Genomic DNA, 23,892 nt, shown 5'->3' on the forward strand with positions numbered 1-23,892 from the left:
ACTTCATTTTCTGTACTTATCCGGCTAAACTGTGGTTTGGTTTGTACCTCAAATAGCACTGGTTTTTCTGGTTTGATTTCAGTGAGCGTATGTCCCTAATTTTCCTTAGGGAGGTAGAGGGGAGAGGAGCAACTGAAACCAATCTCTGGGCCAGGAGTTCATATATGTAGCTGAAGAACAAGCGTGCTGTTAAAATTGGTTCTTGGTTGTCGTTAGGTTTCACTGGGCACGAAAGGGAGCAGGGACTGTTGAAAAATCAAACCATTAAAACAAATGACAGCCGTTTTAGAAACTGAAGTCCTCTGAATTAACTCTCTGCCAAAAGTTTGTGAGCTTTTTTTTTTTAGCTGGCTTTTTCTGAATTATTAACTTTATACTAACTCTTATATATTGATTTTTACTCTGTTATGGCTTTGCTTTCACATCACACCTCTAGTACCGGTGAATTAAAAAAAACCCACCAAATTTTGTCTAACAAGTTCTGTAAAACTTCTGTTTAAAGCATTGATCAAGGAAAGTTTGAATGAAGTTCTTCATTTGCCTCTGCTTCAAAGGTTTTTAGTTTGTTGGGGTTTTTTAGAATCAACAGGAGTTTTTCGTAGAACTTGTATGTCAAAGCGTATGAAATACTAGATGTTTTTGTTAATGTCAAATGTTAATACTGCCCCAGAGGCCGAAATGACATGTTTTGTTCTGAGAGCAAAACCTTTTTCCCCCTCCTTAAATTTTTCTCCTATTTCTGCCCTTTTTTCTCCATGTAGGTGGGTCAAGATGAGGCCTGATATTTTTTTTCAAGTATTGGGTTAAAAGAAGAAAAAACTTTGTCTTTGTACAGCTCTGAAGTGAATGGTGAGAAGGAAAAATCACAATGTGATTGCATAGCTGTGACTGTCATATGATGCAACATTTTGTGTCTACAGCACTGTAGTTGTTTTGACCTTCCTCCCCATTCTTTAATTAGTGGCAGAGCCACATCTAAGGATAATGACCACTGAAACCAAGCACTAACATTTTTAACTCACAGTGTATGCTCATGGTAATGTGCTAAGGCAAAAATGACACGTCAGAGCATACATTTTTATGAAATAGATTTATTCTCTAACAAATGTTACTATAGTGAAGGAAAAGTTTCTTTTTATCTTTTATGGTGTTTAATTAATTCAACTAATTTAAGAAGGAAATCTTAAAGCGGCAGGAGCGGGTGGTCCCCAGATGAGCTGGCGGGGAAGACGACTGGCCTGGCTGAACAGGGAGCTTTTGCTGTGACTCAGGAAGAAAAGGAGACTTTATCACCTCTGGAAGAAGGGGCAGGCAACTCAAGAAGAGTACAAGGATCTTGTTGCATCAAGCAGAGACAAAATTAGAAAAGCAAAAGCCCACCTAGAACTCAATCTGGACATGGTCGTAAGGGATAACAAAAAATGATTTTACAAATATATTAACAACAGAAAGAGAGGCAAGGAGAATCTCCATCCCTTACTGGATATGGTGGGGAACGTTGTCACCAAGGACGAGGATAAAGCTGAGGTACTTAATGCCACCTTTGCCACAGTCGTTAATAGCCAGACCAGGTATCTGCAGGGTATTCAGCCCCCTGAGCTGGAAGACAGGGATGGAGAGCCCAATAACCCGCCCATAATCCAGCTGGAAACACTTAAGGACCTGCTATGCCACCTGGACACCCACAAGTCTCTGGGGCCTGATGGGATGCACCCAAGAGTACTGAGAGAGCTGGTGGAGGAGCTTGCCAAGCCACACTCCATTATTTATCAGCAGTGCTGGTTAACAGGGGAGGTCCCAGAAGACTGGAGGCTTGCCAGTGTGACACCCATCTACAAGAAAGGCCGGAAGGAGGATCCTGGGAACTACAGGCCTGTCAGCCCGACCTTCGTACCGGGGAAGATCATGGAGTGGTTCAACTTAAGGGTGCTCAGATGGCATGTGCACGACAACCAAGGGATCAGGCCCAGCCAGCATGGGTTCATGAAAGGCAGGTCCTGCTTGACCAACCTGATTTTCTTCTATGACCAGGTGACCTGCCTCGGGCATGAGGGAAAGGCTGTGGATGTTGTCTACCTGGACTTCAGTAAAGCCTTTGACAGCGTCTCCCACAGCATTCTCCTGGAGAAACTGGCGGCTCGTGGCTTGGACAGGTTTACTCTTCGCTGGGTGAGGAACTGGCTGGACGGCTGAGCCCAGAGGGTTGTGGTGAATGGCGTTAAATCCAGTTGGCGGCCAGTCACAAGCGGTGTTCCCCAGGGCTCGGTTCTGGGGCCGATCTTGTTCAATATCTTTATTGATGATCTGGATGAGGGAATCGAGTGCTCCCTCAGTTAAGTTTGCAGATGACACCAAGTTGGGTGGGAGTGTTGATCTGCTGGAGGGCAGGAGGGCTCTGCAGAGGGATCTGGACAGGCTGGATCGATGGGCAGAGGTCAACTATATGAGGCTTAATAGGGTCAAGTGCCGGGTCCTGCACTTCGGCCACAACAACCCCATGCAACGCTACAGGCTTGGGGAGGAGTGGCTGGAGAGCTGCCCGGCGGAAAAGGACCTGGGGGTGCTGGTTGACAGCCGGCTGAATATGAGCCAGCAGTTTGCCCGGGTGGCCAAGAAGGCCAACGGCATCTTGGCCTGTATCAGAAACAGTGTGGCCAGCAGGAGCAGGGCAGTGATCGTGCCCCTGTACTCGGCACTGGTGAGGCCACACCTCGAATCCTGTGTTCAGTTTTGGGCCCCTCACTACAAGAAGGACATTGAAGTGCTGGAGTGTGTCCAGAGAAGGGCGACGAAGCTGATGAGGGGTCTGGAGCACAAGTCTTATGGGGAGCGGCTGAGGGAACTGGGCTTTTTCAGTCTGGAGAAGAGGAGGCTGAGGGGAGACCTTGTCGCTCTCTACAACTACCTTAAAGAGGGTTGTGGTGAGGTGGGTGTTGGTCTCGTCTCCCAGGTAACTAGCAATAGGACAAGAGGAAATGGCCTCACATTGTGCCAGGGGAGGTTTAGATTGGATATTAGGAAAAATTCCTTTATTGCATGTGTGGTCAGGCATTGGAACAGGCTGCCCAGGGAGGTGGTGGAATCACCATCACTGGAGCTGTTTAAAAAACGCGTAGACGTGGCACTTCAGGATATGGTTTAGGGGGCTTGGTGGTGTTGGGTTGGTGGTTGGACTTGGTGATCTTAGAGTTCTTTTCCAACCTTAATGATTCTGTGATACTGTAATTATTTTTTTTCTAACAAATGTTACTATAGTGAAGGAAAAGTTTCTTTTTATCTTTTATGGTATTTAATTCTTCCTTCCTTCTTTTGTTTCCAGCACTTACACAGGTAATTAGAGAATTAGACTTCTTTAGTTAAGGTAAGTAGAAAGGTTAAGAACATGTAGGAAAGAACAGTGAGGTCCATGAACATAAATTAGGATTTGGAGTCCAGGTGTATTTCAGAGCTGCTTTGTAAAGGATGATATGTTTTACATTTATACCAAGTTGATAGACAACAAACCTGGACAGTGACTTAATGTCATATAAAACTTTACGATATGTTTGAAAAAAATATGATATTGTAACCTTGTCTGAGGTGGGAAGGGAAAAAAAGGTCTTAATCTCTCCTGCTTCCTTTTGGGTCTTTTTAGAAAATTTCTAAGATTTGAGCCAGAAGAAGTTTTTTGCCCTGAGAGGATCTGGGTAGAAGTTTACATCATTTCTTAAGTTAATTAATTTTGGGATTTATTATGAATGTCTTCATTTAACGGTGTAACATTCTTCATTTCAGCTCATTACTCTCTGTTAAGTGTATTAAGTTAACTGATAGTTACTCTCTTAGCTGAACCAAAATTCTCAGTAACTAGTGGTAGCACAAATAAACAACTTAAGTTTGGAAGTATTAACTCCTTGTTTTTAAACTTATTTTTCAGGCACCAATTCCATCTTTATGTGCAAGCTGTGTAACTTATTTTCACCAAATCAATCCGAACTATTATCTCATGTCTCTGAAAAGCATACAGAAGAAGGGACCAATGTGGATGACATCATTATTCCGCTCCAACCTCTAACAGTACCCACAAACACAAACAAAGATGGAGAAGGTACATTCAGAAATTGAGAGAATTGTAATTTTCCAAGTCATGTAGTTTTTCAATAAACCTGTGGTGTGATAATTCTGCATTGTGTACAGAACGTTTTACATAGCTTGTTTTTAGAATGGTCGCTGTACAACTGCCACCCTGAATTTCATTCAGTGCAGAACAGATCAGAGGACAGATGTGGTTGAACTCAGCATGTGATAGGGGATGATGATGACATTGGTCCATTAAGTTTAAATGTCAAGTACAGCAAACTCTGCTTCCTACAGCTATAATTTGAGCTGTGTAGTAGCAGTGGGAAGATTGTTTAATAGCAGTGGAAAACAACCAGGACACCATGGAGGTGGTGTCTTGAGGCTTAAGAATGGTGGTGTGCTGTTTGAGTTGTCTAACTTGTTTGTTGTGATTCAGATAATATCAAAAGTTCTATTCCAGAAAGGAAGTGGCATGATTCATAATTTATAACTGTGCTTTGATGTTGGCACTGGTAAATAAAGCAATCCGGTAGTCAAAGGTTGAATTAGTTATACAGAACAATTTTATTCTGCAGTGAAAGAAGTTACATTAATTCAATTTTTAACTGATTATAACTGCAATCCCTGGTAATATTAGCGATGAGCTGAAAATAATTTAGACTTCTGTGGTGGGTTGACCCTGACTGGATGCTAGGTGCCCACCAAAGCTGCTCTATCACTTCCCCTCCTCAGCTGGGCAGGGGAGAGAAAGTATAATGAAAGGCTCATGGGTGGAGATAAGGACAGGGAGATCAGTCAGCGATTACTGTCATGGGCAACACAGGCTTGACTTGGGGAAAATTAATTTAATTTATTGCCAATCACATCAGATAAGTATAATGAGAACTAAAATGGAACCTTAAAACCCCTTCCCCCTCACCCCCTCCCTTCTTCCCGGGCTCAACTTCACTCCCCGTTTCTCTCCCTCCTCCCCCCGAGCGGCGCAGGGGGACGGGGAATGGGGGTTGTGGTCAGTCCATCACACGCTGTCTCTGCCGCTCCTTCCTCCTCGGGGATTGAGATGTATATGCGTGTGTGTGTATATTTATAAAATAGACATATAATATCTATATAATATAGATATCTTATATATATTATATACATAATATGTATGTTTTATATATATTCTGCTCAGCTAAACTTCAGGGGATTAATTAAATATAATTCTGCTGTATAATAACATGAAGGCCTCATAAATAGAAATGTTCTGTGTTGGTCATGTTCTGAGTATTTTTGACACAATTGATTATTAAATGGACTGATTTGGAGAAGCTTATGTGAATAATTCCTGTGAAGGAACAGTAAAAAAAGTAGGCTTATAGTTTTATTTCATTATTCTCTTTTTGAAGTGCCTTTTTTATGTCTTTGGGTACATAGAGTGTCTTCCCTGAATATTGCCATTGCTCATCCAATGCCAGCCAACGTAAAGATTGGTTTCAGTGAGTCTGTGATGAGTGTAAAATCCCCAGAAACAACTAAGTTGGTCTTGGGGGAACAGGATCTTACTTTTAAAATCTTTTTAATGACCAATTTAAAACTTCTACTTCTGACTAAGCATCCTTGAAATCTCTTGGTGTTTTTTTTAAATTTATGTAATAGACTACTTTATTTTTAAAGGTTAAGTGGATTCTTTTTTCTAGCAAGTGGTGATGTTTCTGATTGACTTGGCTATGTGCTAACGAAGGACGACGTACTACTTTTCAGTTACTGTGTATTGTTAATCTTAGGTGATGCTTTGAACTGTGATTAGTACAATGCAGAGTGAATGGCTAGCTGGTGGCAAGCTGGGAAGAGAGAGACAGCTGGAATTTATGGTCATGTGCATCATTAAAAATTTAATTCTGGCATTGCTGACTCAAAGTAGTTTGAAATATGTTTTGTCCTGGAAGGAGGAGAACAAGGAGCAAGGAAATGAAATGACTGTCATAAGCATCAGAAGTTCTGGTGATGTATCGGTTGCCCATATGACCAGGTATGCCCAGACCTGTTCCTGTGTATGCTGCTACACAGCGCTTGCCACCAAGCCTTTTAAATGTTTGAGAACTGCTGTAAATTATCCTACCGGTAGGTTCATTTACAAACATTTGTAAAAGGTACACATTCTATATATGTTTGCCACACCATTAGTAGTCACAGTGATAAAAACTACAATTTTCTAAGCCATAGGAAAGGACCTACCACCAACCATCTAAAGGAGCAGTTTTCACATTTCCACTTGCAGACAAGATTTTGTTTCAATTTCTGTTTTAATACTTTTAAAATGTAAACTCATTAAAATTACATTGAAACAGTCAAGAAGCAGCATACCTCTTTTACCTGATTCTGCTTCATTTCTTTTTACTGGGTAATGTGATGATTGTAAAAGAATGAAAATAATATCATACACAGAGAATATAGTGGTTGTATTCACTCTTCAAATCTTGGGATTTAATTATTTCATAGTAACCTGAGCAGCATCCACATCTGTATTCCTCATATTATGTTTGACATGTTGGCGAACTGTGGCCTTTTTACAGGTTGATGTGAAGATAAATGTTGTTTATTTGCTTGTTTTAATTGGATGTTGATTTCTTTGACCAAGGCACCAAACACTGATTGCTGCCATTGACGGATATCAAAGTAACATGAATGGTAGCAAAGATAAGTTTTGAGAGCACCGAAATCACCTCTTTCTTTTTGTCTGATAACTGACAAAACCACTTTCACTGGAGTGCAATAGCACAGAAATTCAGAACACCACTGATGGAGTGTTGCAAAAACTTTTGTGAAAGGCTTGCTTTTTTCCTATTCATAATGAGGCTTTTAGTGTTCTTGTTACATTATGCTTAAGCAGACAGGTACTCAATCACTCCTATAACAAGACCATGCTTTCTTTTTCACTTGATATTAATTGCATGATTAACTCAAAGCTATGGTCTCTGTCTGTGGGTTTGTGTTTGTCTGGTGTACTTAAGGGAAATGTTGAAGAGATTTTGAATAAGATGCTACCGCCACCTCCGGTTCTCTTGCATCATCTTCCCTTAAGATTCCTTGAGGTCATTTATTTTTTCATATGCTCTAAGTCAAGCAATTTACTAAGGTCTTTTGGCATGGGTACTTGAAAATTATTCAGGTGGGGGTTTTTTATATTCTCTCATGATTTTTCAGACTTTTACATTGTCAGTGTCAATTTATCAGGCAGAAGGTAGGCTATTGGCTTGATAAAAAGCTTTAGACAGCTCTTAATCTTTACTCTTGATGTACTCTGGTTTTGGTGAAAGTTTCTGGAACAGGAGCAGGAGAAATGTAAGTTTTTCAGAAGAGGCACAATTTATGTGTAGTACTGTCAGTCTCTTTCAGTTTGAATAATCTCAAAATACTTTAAAACCTTTGGAACTGCAACAGTTGCTTAATTACATGTCGTTTTATAATCCAGAAGACATATTTCATGCTTCTCCCATCTGTGCTGTGAAAAAAGCAAAGCCTCCCGAAAAACCCCCCAAAACAGAAGTATGAAATTCTGAGCAGAATAGTTTTATTTTTTATTTTTGTACAAGTCTCAGGATGTGGAAATATTCTGGTGTAAAAAAACTTTAAGAGACTTCTTTGCTGTGGCTACCATAAGCTGAAACATGCATGAGATTTAAGTTTGCTTGGTTTTGTCTCAGCATTAAAAACGGAGTTCTTGGCAAAATTTTTGTATGTGCCAGTCCTTTGTCTCTGATATTACGAAGATGATGGCTGACAGGTGCTTCGTACCTGTTCTGTTTCACTTAGCACATATTAATGCACATTATACTCCGGGGATTTTTTGCAGTTACGACATCTGTATCAGGCTCTTTTAGTTCTCAAAGCTGGAATTCACAGCACGTAACTGAAGTTCTTAAACTGGGATCTTAGTCACCCTGGGATCAGAGATGATTCCAGCCTTATGTGGTCTGAACTGCACTCTGAAGAGTAGTTTCTCCGTTCCTTCAATACAGAAGACAAATACTAAGTAATCTGAGAGCTCAAGTGTTTAACATTAGATAAAATGAATCCTAAAAGCCTGGAAGAAGCCTGACTGTGTCCTGTTTCTCCATATACCGTCAGCCAAGCTCTTTTCGATGCACCCTAATTTTTCCTTCTATGCAGGGTAGATATGATACTTCACCAGATGTCTGCTAGACATCTCAAAAAAATCTTTTAAATGCTACCATCCTTTGCTTTTTGTGAACTGACTGCTTCTTCCAGAAGAGCAAGTTCAAAGTAAATAAGTAAAAACTATACAATAACAGAGAATTCCTCAAGAAGCACAATATAAAAAAGTATAAAAACAAGCAAATAACCCCCAAGATTAACAAGAAAAATAGAGACTGATAGAGACTGATTCTTTACATTGTATTAAATTATTAGAAGTAACTTGTGGCTAGGATGAAATCTCCGAAAATAACTTGATCGCTATCCAGAAATTTCCCCACTTCCCTCCGAGTATCTTCTTTTCTTGAGATCTAATTGGTTTGGTCAATGAAGTCAACAGTTACATCTGTGAGCGGATGATAGCAAGGTGGCTTTTGAAGTAACTACAGCAGTCATGAGAGAATTCTTAAGCAGGAAATATGAGTGTGTAGTTTTTTATGTTGTCGCGCATTTCTACATTCACTACATCGAATTGATTTTATCAATGTTTCCTCTGCAGAAATATGGAAATGCAGAGTTGTATTTATTAAGAATTGTGGATGACTTCTGTTTTTACTTATTTGTAATACTCATTAAGGAAACTTTTTTTTTTAAAATTTAGACTTCTGGAATTTATTTGTTGCCAACAATTTTTTATACCAACTTTAGGCTAGAAAGTGCTAACAATAAAAAAACACAGGAAATATTAGAGAGTAATTGTTCAACTTATTAAAAGGACAATGAGCTTTTGGTTTTAACGGGTAAACTGGTTTTCTCTGAATACATCTCAATACTTAAGCAATTTCTTTGAGAATGATTTAAATTAAAAAGGCTTTTTGTAGAGCATCAGAACACAGCAGAGCAACTGTGTAGAATATGCATGCTGATGCAGCTATACAACAATCTAAAAGAGTGCTTGCAGTGTAATTTCTGCAAAACTGTGGCACTTTGACATCTGCTGATCTCAGTAACACAAATGTTACTGCTTTGCAGCTAGCAAAAATGCCAACAAATACCACTGCTTAAAAATAAGTTTGTGTGAAGCTAACCTTTTTTTAAGCTTTAGGGGTAGAGGATCTCAAACTTCATTTAATAATGCTGTTTTACAAAGATCAGATGGATATTAGCTAATTAGCTGTGGAAATTAATTACAGCTTCTTTTTAACTTTAATTTTCTTTTCTAGAACTTCTTGTAGCGAAGAGGAAAAGGGGCAGACCAAAAGGGTCTACTAAGAAGTTTTGTGTGGATGAAGATGTGGCAGAAAATAACCCTGTTCCAAGTGAAGAAACTCCACCTGGGACAGAAGAAGGACTGGAACTGTCTGAAATCTCACCAGGAAGCTTGGAATGTAGAAAATGCAATCGCAAGTTCTCCAACACGCGTCAGCTGAGGAAGCATATCTGCATTATTGTTTTAAATGAAGGAGAGGAAGAAGGAGATGCAGGTAAGGAAATAGCCAACAAAAATATCTGAAGCATGTTGTGAAACAGTGTGTTTCCATCCTATGACCTGATTGGTAACAACTCATAACACAGTTAATTTTAAATGGAATGGAGTTATCTGTTTCTTTTAACACAAAAAGCACACTGAAGCAAAACTGAGAATAAAGTCAGACGAGGTATTTCAATTTTTTTCAAAAAGCTCAAAATGTTTATTTCACTAATGATTGTCTTAAACTTCCTGAAAGGATTCTTTTGCATATGCAACTGTTGTGTTTCTCACAAAGAGGATTGCAGTTTTCCAGTGAGAAGTGATATGGGCCACATAGCTAAGTATCACACATGGGTGAGGAAGGATGATGCTGTAGAGGCGTTTCTATACTGTGACTTGGGAAACCTGAATTCTGTCCTGTTCTTGTCATAGATTTAAAGACTGCTTTTCTGGATGGATTGTTTTACTGTATAAAAAATAATGCCAAACTCACTTCTATTTTACAAAAGTTTATGTGAATGACTGTCTCTGGAGTATGAGAGTTCATTGTTTAAAATTAGCTTTAAGATTGATTTGAATATATTCAGCCTCTCAAAGTTTTAAAATAGAACAGAAGAGAATGGAGTATTTTCAATTGGAAATCTACAATGATCATAGTAGATGATTGGGTTTGGGTTGGAAAGGACCTTAAAGATCATCTAGTTCCAACCCCCCTGCCATGGGCAGGCACACCTTCCACTAGACCAGTTTGCTCAAAGCCCCATCCAACCTGGCCTTGAAGCCTTCCAGGGATGGGGCATCCACAACTTCCCTGGGCAACCTGTTCCAGTACCTCACCACCCTCATGATCATCTAGTCCAACTGCAAGACCACTTCAGGGCTGACCAAAAGTTAAAGCATTTTGTTAAGGGCATTGTTCAAATGCCCCTTAAACACTGACTGACTTGGGGCGTTGATGATATCTCTGGGAAGTCTGTTTAAAAAGACAACAGCGGATATTCATTTAGAATAGAATCTAATTGAATTGAATCATAGAAGAATTTGGGTTGGAAGGGACCTATAAAGATCATCTAGTCCAACCCACCTGCAGTGAGCAGGGACATCTTCAACTAGATCTGGTTGCTCAAAACCCCGTCCAACCTGACCTGGAATGTTTCCAGGGACAGAAACATGGATTCAGCAATGACATAGACAGTGGGATTGAGTGCACTCTCAGCAAACTTGCAGATGACACCAAGCTGAGTAGTGCAGCTGACACCTCTCATATGAAGAAGGGCTGAGAGAGTTGGGGTTGTTCAGCGTGGAGAAGAGAAGGCTCCAGGGAGACCTTCTTGTGGCCTTCCAGTACTTAAAGGGAGCTGCTGAGAAAAATGGGGACAGACTTTTTAGCAGGGCCTGTTGCAATAGCACAAGGGGTAATGGTTTTAAACTAAAGGAGGCCAGAGTTCGACTAGCTATAAGGAATAAATTTTTGAACGTGAGGGTGGTGAAACCCTGGCACAGGTTGCCCAGAGAGGTGGTAGATGCCCCATCCGTGGAAACATTCAAGGTCAGGTTGGACGGGCCCCTGAGCAACCTGATGCATTTGAAGATGTCCCTGCTTATTGCAGGGCTGTTGGACTAGATGACTGTTAAAGGTCCTTTCCAACCCAAACTATTCTATGCTTCTACGGGCATCTACCATAGGAAAGGTGTTCCATCCCTCTGATAATTTTTGTGGTCCTCCTCTGGACCCACTCCAACAGGTCCATGTCTTTCCTGTGCTGAGAGCTCCAGAGCTGGACGCAGCACTTCAGAGGGGGTCTCAGCAGAGCGGAGGAGAGGAGCAGAATCCCCTCCCTTGACCTGCTGGCCACGCTGCTTTGGATGCAGCCCAGGATACGGTTGGCCTTCTGGACTGAAGCGCACATTACCGGCTCATGTCCAGCTTTTCATCCACCAGGACCCCCAAGTTCTTCTCGGCTGGGCTTCTCTCCATCCCTTCATCCTCCAGCCTGTATTGATACCGGGGGTTGCCCCGACCCAGGGGCAGGCCCCTACCCTTGGCCTTCTTGAATCTCATGAGACTCACACGGGCCCATGCCTTGAACTTGTTCAGGTCCCTCTGGATGGCATCCCATCCCTCAGGCGTGTCAACCGCACCACTCAGCTTTGTGTTTTCTGCAAACTTGCTGAGGGTGCACTCAATCCCAGTATGTCCTTGATGAAGAGATTAAAGGGTACTGGTCCCCAGTACGGACCCTGGAGGGACACCACGCATCATCGATCTCCTTGTGGACATTGAGCCGTTGACCAATACCTTCTGGATGCGACCATCCAACCAACTCCTCATCCACCCAACAGTCCACTCATCAAATCCATCTCCCTCCAATTTAGAAAGAAGGATGTTGGGGGGACCATGTCAAAAGCCTTACAGAGGTCCAGATAGATGACACTGGTAGCTCTTCCCTTGTCTACTGATGTGGTCACCCCATCATAGAAGGCCAGAGTAGAATAGAATAGAGTAGTTGGAAGGGACCTACAACAGTTGTCTAGTCCAACTGCCTATTTAACTTTGCTCAGAGGCGAATGTCACATGCATACAAAGTAATACATTTGTCCAAGTTCTCTGACTGTATGTGAGTTTTTTATTTGCATTAAAGTTAGGTTTTTGCATTTACTACAGCTGCTTAGCATGATATCCTGTTGAATCTTCTTGTAGACAAAATTTGCTATTGATTTTTCTCCAGTTTTCTATTACCCTTTTGTGTTCAGGCTGTCATGATATACAGCTAGTATGACTGTTTTACTTTCAGTGAGATGTAGAGTTTAACTTCTGTGGCAAAGACTAATTAAAATGGTTTTAGAATATGTTGACAGAGCACAGAAACTCTTGCTTTGATAAAGTACATGGTTATTTTTTTTCTATCATCAGTGGTAGGATTTTTCAAATATGCATAGTGACCTTTACTCCAGCTGTCTCACCTCTGACATCACAAGTGTCCATGCCCTTTGCTGTTTGTATGTGCTGGGTACGATGTTAACATTTGCATTATTTTGGCAATGTTGGCTTTTCTAATGTCCTTTTAAAATAAAATCTCAGATCAGAGTATAAACTTAAATTAACTGTTCTTGACCTGTTAGCTCATTAGAGCTCCTAAATCTTATCTTGATCTGTTTTGCTGCAAAGCACACTGGCAGATTTTTCAAAGTAAGTTGCTCATCCTTTTCCCTCCTTAAAAAGAAAATAACCTCAGTTTTGGGCAGATGAAATGTATTTTATTTATCCTCTGGCAAAAACAAACCAATTAAGCAAAGTCATTCTTGAGCAGCAAATAACAAGGGCTTCCAGTTGTTGGTGACTAGTGCAGCTAGAATGTGTCCAGCCCAAAGCTTCCTACCTTGACTGCAAACTGTGAAGGTATTGGGGACTGTTTTTTCCTGAAGGGATAATTCTTCCTTTGGAATACATCTGGGAAATTCAGTCTTCAGCCATCTATTGATTACAGTCCCATCACAGGAAAACTTTTCACTTTTGGCTTTACCATGTGAACTGCTTTGGGACAACTTTTCAGTTTCTGAATGCATGAGTATTATTTTCCTTTATACACCTATGTGTTTATGCACTAGGTTTTCTAAGCTTTAATTATACTCAGCAAAGATCAAGTCAGTACTTTAGGGGAGCCTGAGGAGCAACATAGTGTTAGCTGGATTGCTCGTAGGCTCCATGGACTGTGTTAACTAGAGCTCTGTCTATAATGGCAATTTAGAAATGTAGCTTGCGGATGCCTTAATCTGATTTAATTCCAGGTTGTTGTGTCACCAGTTACTGATTATTGAGAGATCTTTCTTTAGCTTCATTGTCATCAAATGGTGTTGCATCTAAATGTATTGGACACAGATGGTGGTGTAACTGTCTCAGCACATAGTACTGCAAGTATTACACCAGGTATTTATTTTGTGTGTGTGGTTTTTTGTGTGTAAAATGTTCAACCAATATTTCAGTTACTTGAGCAAATGTGGTTGATAACATTTTCTAGAGTGAGCTATCTCTGAGACAAAAACTTCTTGCAATCACACTTGTTTTGGTGTATATGAGAAGAGTAGTACTGAAACTTCTAATTTGATGAGATTTCTCTGCTGCTGAAGTTCTTAGAGCTAGGTGGAGAATTTTATTGAGGGTCTTTGAACCTTCCAGAGTTACAATATCTCCTCTCGCATTTCAGACACAGTAGTTCAGAGTGGTTGGCTAAAAATCGTAAGGAGCTTTGACTGCAAGTTCTTATCCCTTAGCCTCTGACCTCTTACCTAATACACACAGTGTTTTTCTTTCCCCTTTTTGTCCATGTCTTTCCCACTTGAAATTACTTTTATCAGTTTCTCTAATGGTTCTGGCATTATTCTGTTGTTTTTTTTACTACTTTCTCATGTTTTTCATTTCTTGCAAAGTTTAGCACTGTATGGACAGCTGATTAATAATCAAGTGTTTTCACTTTGCACTGGGTCTGGCTGGGATGGAGTTCATTTCCTTCGTAGCAGCTCATATGATGCAGAAGCATGGCCAGCAGGTTGAGGGAGGTGATTCTGCCCCTCTACTCCTCTCTGGTGAGACCCTCCCCTGCAAATGCTGCATCCAACTCTGTAGCCCTCAGCACAGGAAAGACATGGACCTCTTGGAGCGGGTCCAGAGGAGGCCACAGAAATGATCAGAGGGGTGGAATACCTCTCCTGGGAAGAAAGGCTGAGAGAGTTGGGGTTGGTCAGCCTGGAGAAGAGAAGGTTCCAGGGAGACCTTCTTGCAACCTTCCAGTACTTAAAGGGAGCTTCTGAGAAAGGTGGGGACAGACTTTTTAGCAGGGCCTGTAGCGATAGGACAAGGGGTAATGGTTTTAAACTGAAAGAGGGCAGATTTGGACTGGGTCGAAGGAAGAAATTTTTGACAATGAGGGTGGTGAAACCCTGGCCCAGGTTGCCCAGAAAGGTGGTAGATGCCCCATCCCTGGCAACATTCAAGGTCAGGTTGGACGGAGTTCAACTGATCAAGTTGAAGATGTCCCTGCTCATTGCGGGAGTGTTGGACTAGATGACCTTAAAACGCCCCTTCCAACCCAAACTATTCTGTGATTCTATGATTAACTATTATGTCACGATTTCAATACTTCTACCTAAACAAGCTACCAAGGAAAAGTCTTGTTTATTGTTCTTAATCACCTTAATATCTTACATGCTCAGCATTTGTGTATGAAGAGTATGATTCTATGATTCTATGAATTAGTGGCTGGGTAGTGGGATTTGGGTGGAAGACAGATTACAGCAGAGGGCAAATCCTCTTCTCTGGAGTGAGCTGTTCATTCCTACTGAATTAGGAGCATGCATAATTCTTAAAGATGGTACTTTTGGCCTTAGTTCAAAATGGTTTTGCCATCAGGATTCTAATTTAAATTATTTCTTTCTGTGAGTTATATGTCAATCTGCAGGGTAAGCAGCTGCATGTGTTCACTTTGAATGGCCATCTTATTTTTTTTTTCCCCATGCTGCTGTCTTGCTAGTATGGAAATATCAGCATCTTTTAGGGGATAAAAAAAGTAATTTGAATGAAGAGTAGTTTAAAAACATGCCAATTAGGGATGTGTAGCTGTGCCTGCAAAATGTCGTACATCCAATTATGAATGCAGAAAGCAGTATCTTCAATTAATGACTCAAATAGAATCATGGGACAGATGAACAACTAGTTCGACAGGACTCTGAAAGCAATGATTCACTCAGAGTTGACAGTAGCTTTACTCATCAACACAGATACGGCCATTTCTTAAACGTGTTAGAAGGCACAGGCACGGCGTTGTATTTCTTGCACAAACAGAAGCAAGCATTTAAAATGCCTGTCGCTAGATAGGGGAGGTCAGTTTATTTGTCTGTTGAATTGAAGTACCAGCTGACAGAGTGCTAAGCTGACTGTTTAGCAAGGGAGATGCAAAATGAGGCAGTTAGTCTAAATAAAATCTGTTTAGGAGTAAGCAAAACCCTTATGACTTGGAGGAACTTTGCTTAGCTGTGCTAAGTTATATATACTCCATTTTCTCATAAATCATCTTGAAATCGCTTATGGGTGTTCCTTTATAATACAACAAGAATTATTGTATTAAACAGGTGAATTGTCCTAGTTGTGAGAGAGAAAACACTTATTTTGACACTCTAATCCACAGTGCTAATCCTTAAGTAATTTCTTTCAGGAACACAGCTAAATTACTGATGAGATGTTCCCATATTATGGAAAGGCAGTTTGAGCCCTGTGGTCAAAGCTGAAGCTCTTGATTTTCACTAGAATATGCTTTTGTCTCCCTCATAATCCTTTCCTAAAGCACACCTTCTAGTTCATGGTTTTTTGGTATAGAGGGAATTCAGGAAGAAAGCAGCTGCCATTGAGAGTTAAGACATTTTTTGGTTTGGTGATTTGATGGAAAGTGTTGGTTTTGGGGTTTTTTTTAAGTCTCTTTCAGGTTACACATAGACTATGAAATAGTTATGTTTGAAGCAAAAAGTATTGGCAATGTGTGCAACCCCAGGTCCCTATCAACAAATTGTTTCTGGAAGATGCACGTTCCTCTCAGAAGGGGGAAGAATGGGGCTACTGCCATCAACATACATCAGACTAATGAATAAATTTTAACATTAAGTATCAGAACTTGACCAGTCTATAGACAGCTGACAATCTTTTTTTTTTTTTTTCATGTATCATGTGAGTGTTGAGAATGTTCGTACAAATACTCAGCACTAGTTGAAGGTGTATGATTAGCAAATCAATTGAATTCTCTTGCTTGCTTGTTTTTGGCCAATGTATGTGTGGGCTTTTTTTGTGTCAATGGAATTTGCATGGCACTCACCATCCTCACATCTTTGCAGATACTGAATGTAGTCCTCCTGTTAGTTGCTGGATGTTCTCAGCTTGTATTAAGAAGATGGAGGTTGAAATTCAATCCTTTGTTTGAAGTACTTATCAGCTTTGAGTTTCTTAAGAAAATATTTTCACATGGCCATAATCTTAATTTTTAGTGCTTAGCATCTGTGTACAAGGTTTATATGCATATGAAATAGTAAAATTTGAGTAACGAAATATTTTCATATTGCAATTCTGTATGTTATTTTAAAATCTTTTTCAATACCATTTTTGGAGTTCTGTTTTCAAAGCATAGTCGACTGTATTTATTGTAACACATCTGTTCTTTTCCACAGCTTTTACCCTTGGTTGAACTGAAGGAACTAGCAAACTGATCTGCCCGATAGGGGCACATTAGGGAAGAAAAACAAGCATGAAACATTTGTTAGCTTGTTACTGTGATAGTAGTTGTAGTGGGCTGACCCTGGCTGGACACCAGGAACCCACCAAAGCCGCTCTGTCCCTGCCCTGCTCAACTGGGCAGGGGAGAGAAAGTGTAACGGAAGGCTTGTGGGTGGAGATAAGGACAGGGAGAGATCAGTCAGCGATTACTGTCACCGGCAACACAGACTTGACTTGGGGAAATCAATTTAATTTATTGCCAGTCAAATCAGAGAAGGATAATGAGAACTAAAACCGAACCTTAAAACCCCTTCCCCCCATCCCTCCTTCTTCCTGGACTCAACTTCACTCCCCGTTTCTCTCCCTCCTCCCCCCGAGCGGCGCAGGGGGACGGGGAATGGGGGTTGTGGTCAGTCCATCACACGCTGTCTCTGCCGCTCCTTCCTCCTCAGGGGGAGGACTCCTCACCCTCTGCCCTGCTCCGGCCTGGGGTCCCTCCCACGGGAGACCATCCTCCATGGACTTCTCCAGCGTGAGTACTTCCCGTGGGCTGCAGTTCTTCACGAGCTGCTCCAGCCTGGGTCCCCCACGGGTGCCGTCCTTCAGGAACAGTCTGCTCCAGCCTGGGCCCCGCGGGGTCCCAGGTCCTGCCAGCAAACCTGCTCCAGCCGGGGCTCCTCTCTCTCCCCATGAGGCCACAGGCCCTGCCAGGAGCCGGCCCCAGCGCGGGCTGCCCACGGGGTCACGGCCTCCTTCGGGCATCCCCCTGCTCCGGTGTGGGGCCCTCCCCGGGTGCGGGTGCAGATCTGCTCCCCCGTGGAGCTCCATGGCCGCAGGGGCACAGCCGGCCCCCCCGTGGGCTTCCCCAGGGGCTGCCGGGGACCCTCTGCTCCGGCGCCTGGAGCCCTCCTGCCCCTCCTGCTCTGGGCCGGGGGCTGCAGGGCTGCTCCTCTCACACATGCTCACTCCTCTCTCCGGCTGCAGTTGCACAGGGGTTTTTCCCACTTCTCAACGCTGCTCTCCCAGAGGCACTGCCACCATCACTGATGGGCTCGGCCTTGGCCAGCAGTGGTTCCGTCTTGTAGCCGGCTGGCACTGGCTGTGTCTGACATGGGGGAAGCTTCTGGCAACTTCTCACAGAAGCTGCCCCTGCAGCCCCCCGCTACCAAAACCTGGCCATGCAAACCCAATACATAGTTATTTGTTAGAGTGGATCAGTAGCAAACTCAAGACTGTAGGTTGTCTTTTTCTTCCTTTTCTATTTTTTCATAGAACTCCAATATTCAAAAGTTAATAGAGTTACAGGTTAACATGAAAAGGAAATAAAACTGTTTTGTCATTTGGTTTCGTCCACTGTATTTTCTCACTGAAGTGACTAACTCTTGCCCTGTAATGGTTAGAAAGGACGATTTAGGAGTAGGGTGCTTAGATTCTATTCAAGCCTACTAGGAATTCATTATGTGATCCCAAGCAAAATGGAGAAAATTCTGTTGTCCTCATCATGGCTTTCCTTTAGCTAAAACATGCAAAAAATGACTTAGAGTTTTGTTCACAGTTATATCAAATCTTTTCTTTTTTTCTTTTTACCCATAATACTATCTCTAACTCTTACTGTCCACTGACAAAAGCAGAGTAATTAACCCAATTAATTTTTGGTTTTGTTGTTTAACAGTATGTGAAGTAGCCTCAGGGAAACAGGATGTAATAAGCAGCTTCCATTCTCTGTGTATTGTGATTCTTTATGAGAAGACTTTCTTCTGTTGGTGGCCTGGCCCTGCTGTGAAATTTGTGACGATTCATTTTGTTGTTGATAATAAAGTAACAGACGCTGTTTCATGAAGGAAATGTGGAAAAATGAACTTGTTTCCTCTCACCCTTGTTCATCACACCAAAAGAAAACATTGCACAAGAAATTGTGGGTTGAAGGGGATATTTCTGTATAGTCAAATATCCCTTTGAAGTATTGCAGAGAAATGCCGGTGTTAGAATTACATGGTTTCAAGATCGATCAGTAATTTACAACCATATTAAGGAGTTGAATGGGGACGTATTTATACCTATAAAGCAGCAGTATTTTCCAAAATCATAGAAATCTACAGAGAAAAAGGTAGTTGGGAAGAGGCATATATCTAATGTGTCTAATTTATCTAATGAAACTGAAGAAATCATTAGTGGGCACTGGAAAGCTGCGGGCTCGGAAGGCAGGATGTAATTTTCTGTAATCGAGAAACTGGAAGCTGGGGCAAAAACATGGCTAACGTGACTCCATGGAAAGATGGCTTGCTAACTGTGTTTCAACTCAGTTTGCCATGTGGTTGTTGCTCTTTCTAGGTATTGTAGATACGAATTTCAGATTAACGGATTAGCATCAAGTCATTAACAGTTGTCAGTATACAGATTTCTGCCTCAGTTTAGATTTCTCAGTATGCCTGAGGAATCTAAAATAATTCCTTCATCCTTTGTTTCCTTCTGGTTTTGTATGTAGTAACGAGCTTGCAGTTTATCCAGCTGATAGTTACATGATCAGTCCTAGCTCTGCTACTTGAGTTTGTGCTTGTGTCCTTCGTTTTTTTAAGGAACAGCCAACACTCTTTAACCAATTGTTCCATTAAGGTAAGGTCATGGGAGACAGACTTGCTTGAATCTCAGCTGAGTATTAACAAAATATTACTGAAATTAAACCACAGCTATTTCCATGTAGCATATCTTTTCACTGCTTTTGCTATTTGCATGTCATAAACAACTCTAGACACACTACAGCTTTGCTGTTACTGGTTTTATTTATATAGTGTTTCCCCATCTCAGCAGAGCAGCTACAGCATGTTATGAATACATTGAATGACTTATTCTGGAGATTGTGCCAGCTGCTTTAGATTCAGCGGAAAAAAAAGAAATTCACTGTGTTCATTTATAGTTTTCTTCCATCAGTTTTTTCTTTCCTTACTCATTACCTCTGGAACATTTCAATAGTGCCGTAATTTGCCAAGTTTGTTTTCTTTAGCCTTCATTTTCTACCACTTCATCTCATATATAAAAATATTTTGTTGGTATAAACTTGCAACCCTCAGTTTTTATTCTTTATGCTGCTAATTCTTTATATACAAGCATTTTTATTATTTTGTTTTTAAGAATTTCAGTAAGGAATTCCTCACTTGCTTTAAGGAATAAATAGCTTCAAGGAACAATTTAGGTGATTACTGACTATTCATTCTTATTCCAGATGAATGTTTTGACTACAACTTGTTGTGTTGTTTTCTAGTTAACAGGTCCGAAAGTTATCCAATGTAAGAGGCTGAAGACAATCTGAATAGTGACAGGGAATGATTTAGAAGTGCAGGTCTTCAAAATGGAAAGTTACATGTCAGGAGTTAGGTTGAACCAAAGAACTGTTTTAAACCTGAATTCTTGTGGAATCAACACTGAAAAAGAAAAGTATATTTCTAGCTATTGATTCACAATAACAGTGGCAAAAAAAAAAGTCTAATCCAGAGAGACTGTTGGAAGACTTTTCAATAAATAAGATGGATAAAGAATCTAATACTAGCAGAAATAATCCTAAAGTCATCAGAACAATTACATATGGGAAGGAGAAAAATAATTTGTTCATTAATGGTGAAATCATGAGAAATTCTACAAACTTGTAGAATTTTCACAAAAATCCACAATAATGACAAGATAATGTTGAAACACAAGTTTTTCTGAGAGTCCATTTCTAAAATTTTGATTTTTTTCTTTGTCTAATTTCTCTCGTTTCTCTATTTGTATAAGGATCATTAGATTTATTAAATAGTGGGAAAAAAGTTCCCCTTTAGGGACTCATGCACCATGTCTTGTTTTGATAACATGTATTTCTTTCTATAGTAGCATTAATTTTGTCCTAATTCTTTCTTGTAGTGTTAGTCACCCTGTTACCTGCATTTCTTTTGTACATAGTTACATTCTTTTTGATGTTTGCTCTTTAGGTAATGATTCTGACGTTGACCTTGACAGGAAGGAAGATGAGCGAGAAAAAACTCCAAAGAGGCCCAGAGTTCAGAAAACAGAGAAAACTCCATCAACTAAGGAGACTGAACAGGTTTCAGGAGCTAAAAATCCTATTATAAGTGTGGTTTTGACAGCACATGAAGCTATTCCAGGTAATCAGAATCGCTGATTATATAATCAAATTTGTTTTTATCCATGCTGACACTGTATAAAATGGTCATTGGTCTAAGTTTGACCTGCTTAGGATATTTGTTAGCTGAAAATTATTTAATATTATTTGGTTAATATCTGAATCTGGCAGCTACATAATTTTAGAACTACCATCACGTTTCTTCATAGGTATGACAAATGTTGGACCTGAGTGTAGTTATCTGCATTAATATCATTTATGTTTAATCTGTGAACAGTTTTAAAGAAGAAAATGAAAAAAACAGTGACCAAAGAACAGGAAAGTATTTTTCCCCTGTAATATCTTTATTACAGCTTTGATTTGTGTGATATTTATGATAAATGTAAATTTCTTTATGAAAACACAAACAGCTTAGTATATATAACTTAATATTTATGCATATAAATAGTTTGACAGAAAATTTGTATATATATTTGAAAATCAAGTAAAGTTCCTATATAATGATTAAAGGCGTCTTCATCCATAAATTTCTACAGAGCCTTTTCATCAAAGGATTTTGTAATAATTTAAAACCATTTATTTAAGAACTAAACTTGCATTTGCCTGTTTATATAAAACATTCACTCACCTGACTGGCAGAATCCCTTTTTAATAGTTTTGTGCATTATTTTCTGCTTTGTAGCTATATTGTTCTCCTTTTCATTATTGCTAACGTTTCTGAGTGTTTGTTTTGCTTATAGCTCTCAAGACAACTAGAATGTATTTATTTATGTTATTGTTGTGGGTTGGAAGCTAGCTGGATTTTCCATGTTCTTTAATATCTTTTGATATTGAGACCTGTGATATGCCTGGACTTCGTTTGCTAAAATGCATTTCTAATTGTGATGGTAGAGGAAGCTGGATGAGCTCACCTACAAATATCCTATGTGCTTAGAAGAGAAGTGAAAAACACTTTCACATTCATTGTTTGAGAAACATCAGACAGGGTTTGGGACTTACACTGAGCTGTTAAAAATTTGGTCTTGCAGTTTTGTAAATACGGGGGAACGTGGGAGAGGACCATGAGCACTAGAAGTGTGGAAACCTGGCTTCAGGGTGGTTTGAGATCTGCACCCTTCGTTTCACTAACCGCAGGCCCTTTTTTCTCGTGTGATGTAACCCTGGTCTCTTTCCTAGCTGTTGCAGAACACTCATTTTCCCACTGTCTCCCACCTCTTTTGCCTCTTTCCCACTGTATGTAGCTTCTCCTGCGTCCTGGTGCCCATTCCCCTCGCTGCCACACGTGAGGCTCCCCTCCTGTCCTCTACTTCTTCCTCCGGGCACAGGGGAGCATGGGATGGCTGGTTAAGGGACTCATGTAGGTGTCAGTAAATGGGTTCATATAGGTGTTGGTTTATGGATTTATACACCCATCCTCCCCTCCTCAGGGCTTTTGGGGAGAGCTGTAATTGGGGTCTCCTCCCTCCAGGTGCTAAATTTTATGAACCTTGTAAGAATTTTTGTCTTTGAGATCTTCACATTTCTGGTAAGGGCTAGAAGACTTTTCAAGAGGGGAAGGAAAGACGTGGTGGACAGTGCAATCAAAGACCTATTTTCTTAGGAAACTAGCCAAAAGATACAAACGAAATAATAGTAAATATAGATAGTGAAGAAAATTTAGTAAGCATGTGATGTGGGAGAGCAAATGAAAATCTAGAGGAGATTGGTGCCTTAATTACTACCTAGTAAAATTTTTCTTTGGACAAAAAAAGTTTCGATTTTCTTTACACATACGGTTTTTGAGTGACTCAAAATATTAAAACAACTTCAACTTTGGAGTTACTTATGCGTAGTACATTTTAGATTCAAAAGTATTTAATGAACTGAAGGGATTTACGGTCAAATGTGAATCTGGAGCTATTTTTGAAGGTACTCTCATTTATTTGATTGACCATTAGTAATCTTATGTTCAAGTTCCCAGCTAGAATATGTGTAATATAAAAGTCATTGCTGTTAAGACAGTTACGAATTACCATCCTACTTTTCAGAATTTGGAGGTTCTAGAAGATATTATATAAGTGGTTAACTCTTTGAAAAATCACAGGAAAAATATTACATTTAGTACAATTATGTTTTAATTTATTTTTCACTGCTTTGCCTTCTATTCTTTCATTAATTTCCATGATCTAGCTATATTTTAAGGTCAATAGCAATTCTTATGCTGTCCCCTTTCTCAGAAATACTTTAATGCCTGGAGTTTTTATAAAGATATTTCATAGTCTTTTGTTCCATTTTTCTGGAGTTTTATTATACGCTGAAAAGGTGAGTTATTGCTGTAGACTGCTGTTGAAGAATATAAATAGATAAAACATTTCTCCCTTCTCCCCTGTTTTCAGTGTGCTAGATCATCTGTAAAGTTAAGTTGAAAATAAAGTTTAAAAGTGGTTAAGCACTATCAGAACTTAGTCATCTTTCAGCAAGCATTAGCATTCTGAGGCCACCTGTTATCCTGCTTCAAAGATGTATGGAAATATCCCTTTTTGTGTCCAGTGCAGTAAAATCCTGTTGAAGATACCACATAAGCATTCTGCCAATTAGAAAAATAGAGAAGGCTTTAAGAATTAGTTGTATTTTATTCATGGTATAGAAGAAATATGCAAACTGTATGCCTCCTTAAATGAAAGAGGCTTTTAGGAGTATTACATTAACAGTTTGCTGTAATTTTCATAGACACTATTTAGGTTTGGGACACTGCTTTACATCATGTGTTCAGTAAAAAAAATGAATATGAGCCGGCAACGTGCGCTCGCAGCCCAGAAAGCCAATTGCATCCTGGGCTGCATCCAAAGCAGCGTGGCCAGCAGGTCGAGGGAGGGG

General features: G+C 40.2%; 1 protein-coding gene across 3 annotated transcripts in view; it reads left to right on the forward strand.

Moving 5' to 3' along the window:
- Window positions 1-3,933: 3,933 nt before the first annotated feature.
- ZFAT (zinc finger and AT-hook domain containing) overlaps window positions 3,934-23,892 on the forward strand; it is a gene marked incomplete at both ends in the record, with an annotated part of 80,573 nt that continues 60,614 nt past the window's right edge. For 2 of the 3 annotated variants that reach the window (XM_082015248.1, XM_082015249.1), the window contains 3 exons: window positions 3,934-4,087; window positions 9,420-9,680; window positions 20,885-21,058. In XM_082015248.1, coding sequence (XP_081871374.1) covers window positions 3,934-4,087; window positions 9,420-9,680; window positions 20,885-21,058 — 589 coding nt within the window. The remainder of the gene's footprint in view (window positions 4,088-9,419; window positions 9,681-20,884; window positions 21,059-23,892) is intronic. The other variant, XM_082015250.1, reaches the window with a different exon arrangement.

The sequence above is a fragment of the Phaethon aethereus genome, assembly GCF_964289735.1.
Source record: "Phaethon aethereus genome assembly, chromosome: 2".
Lineage (NCBI taxonomy): Eukaryota > Metazoa > Chordata > Aves > Phaethontiformes > Phaethontidae > Phaethon > Phaethon aethereus.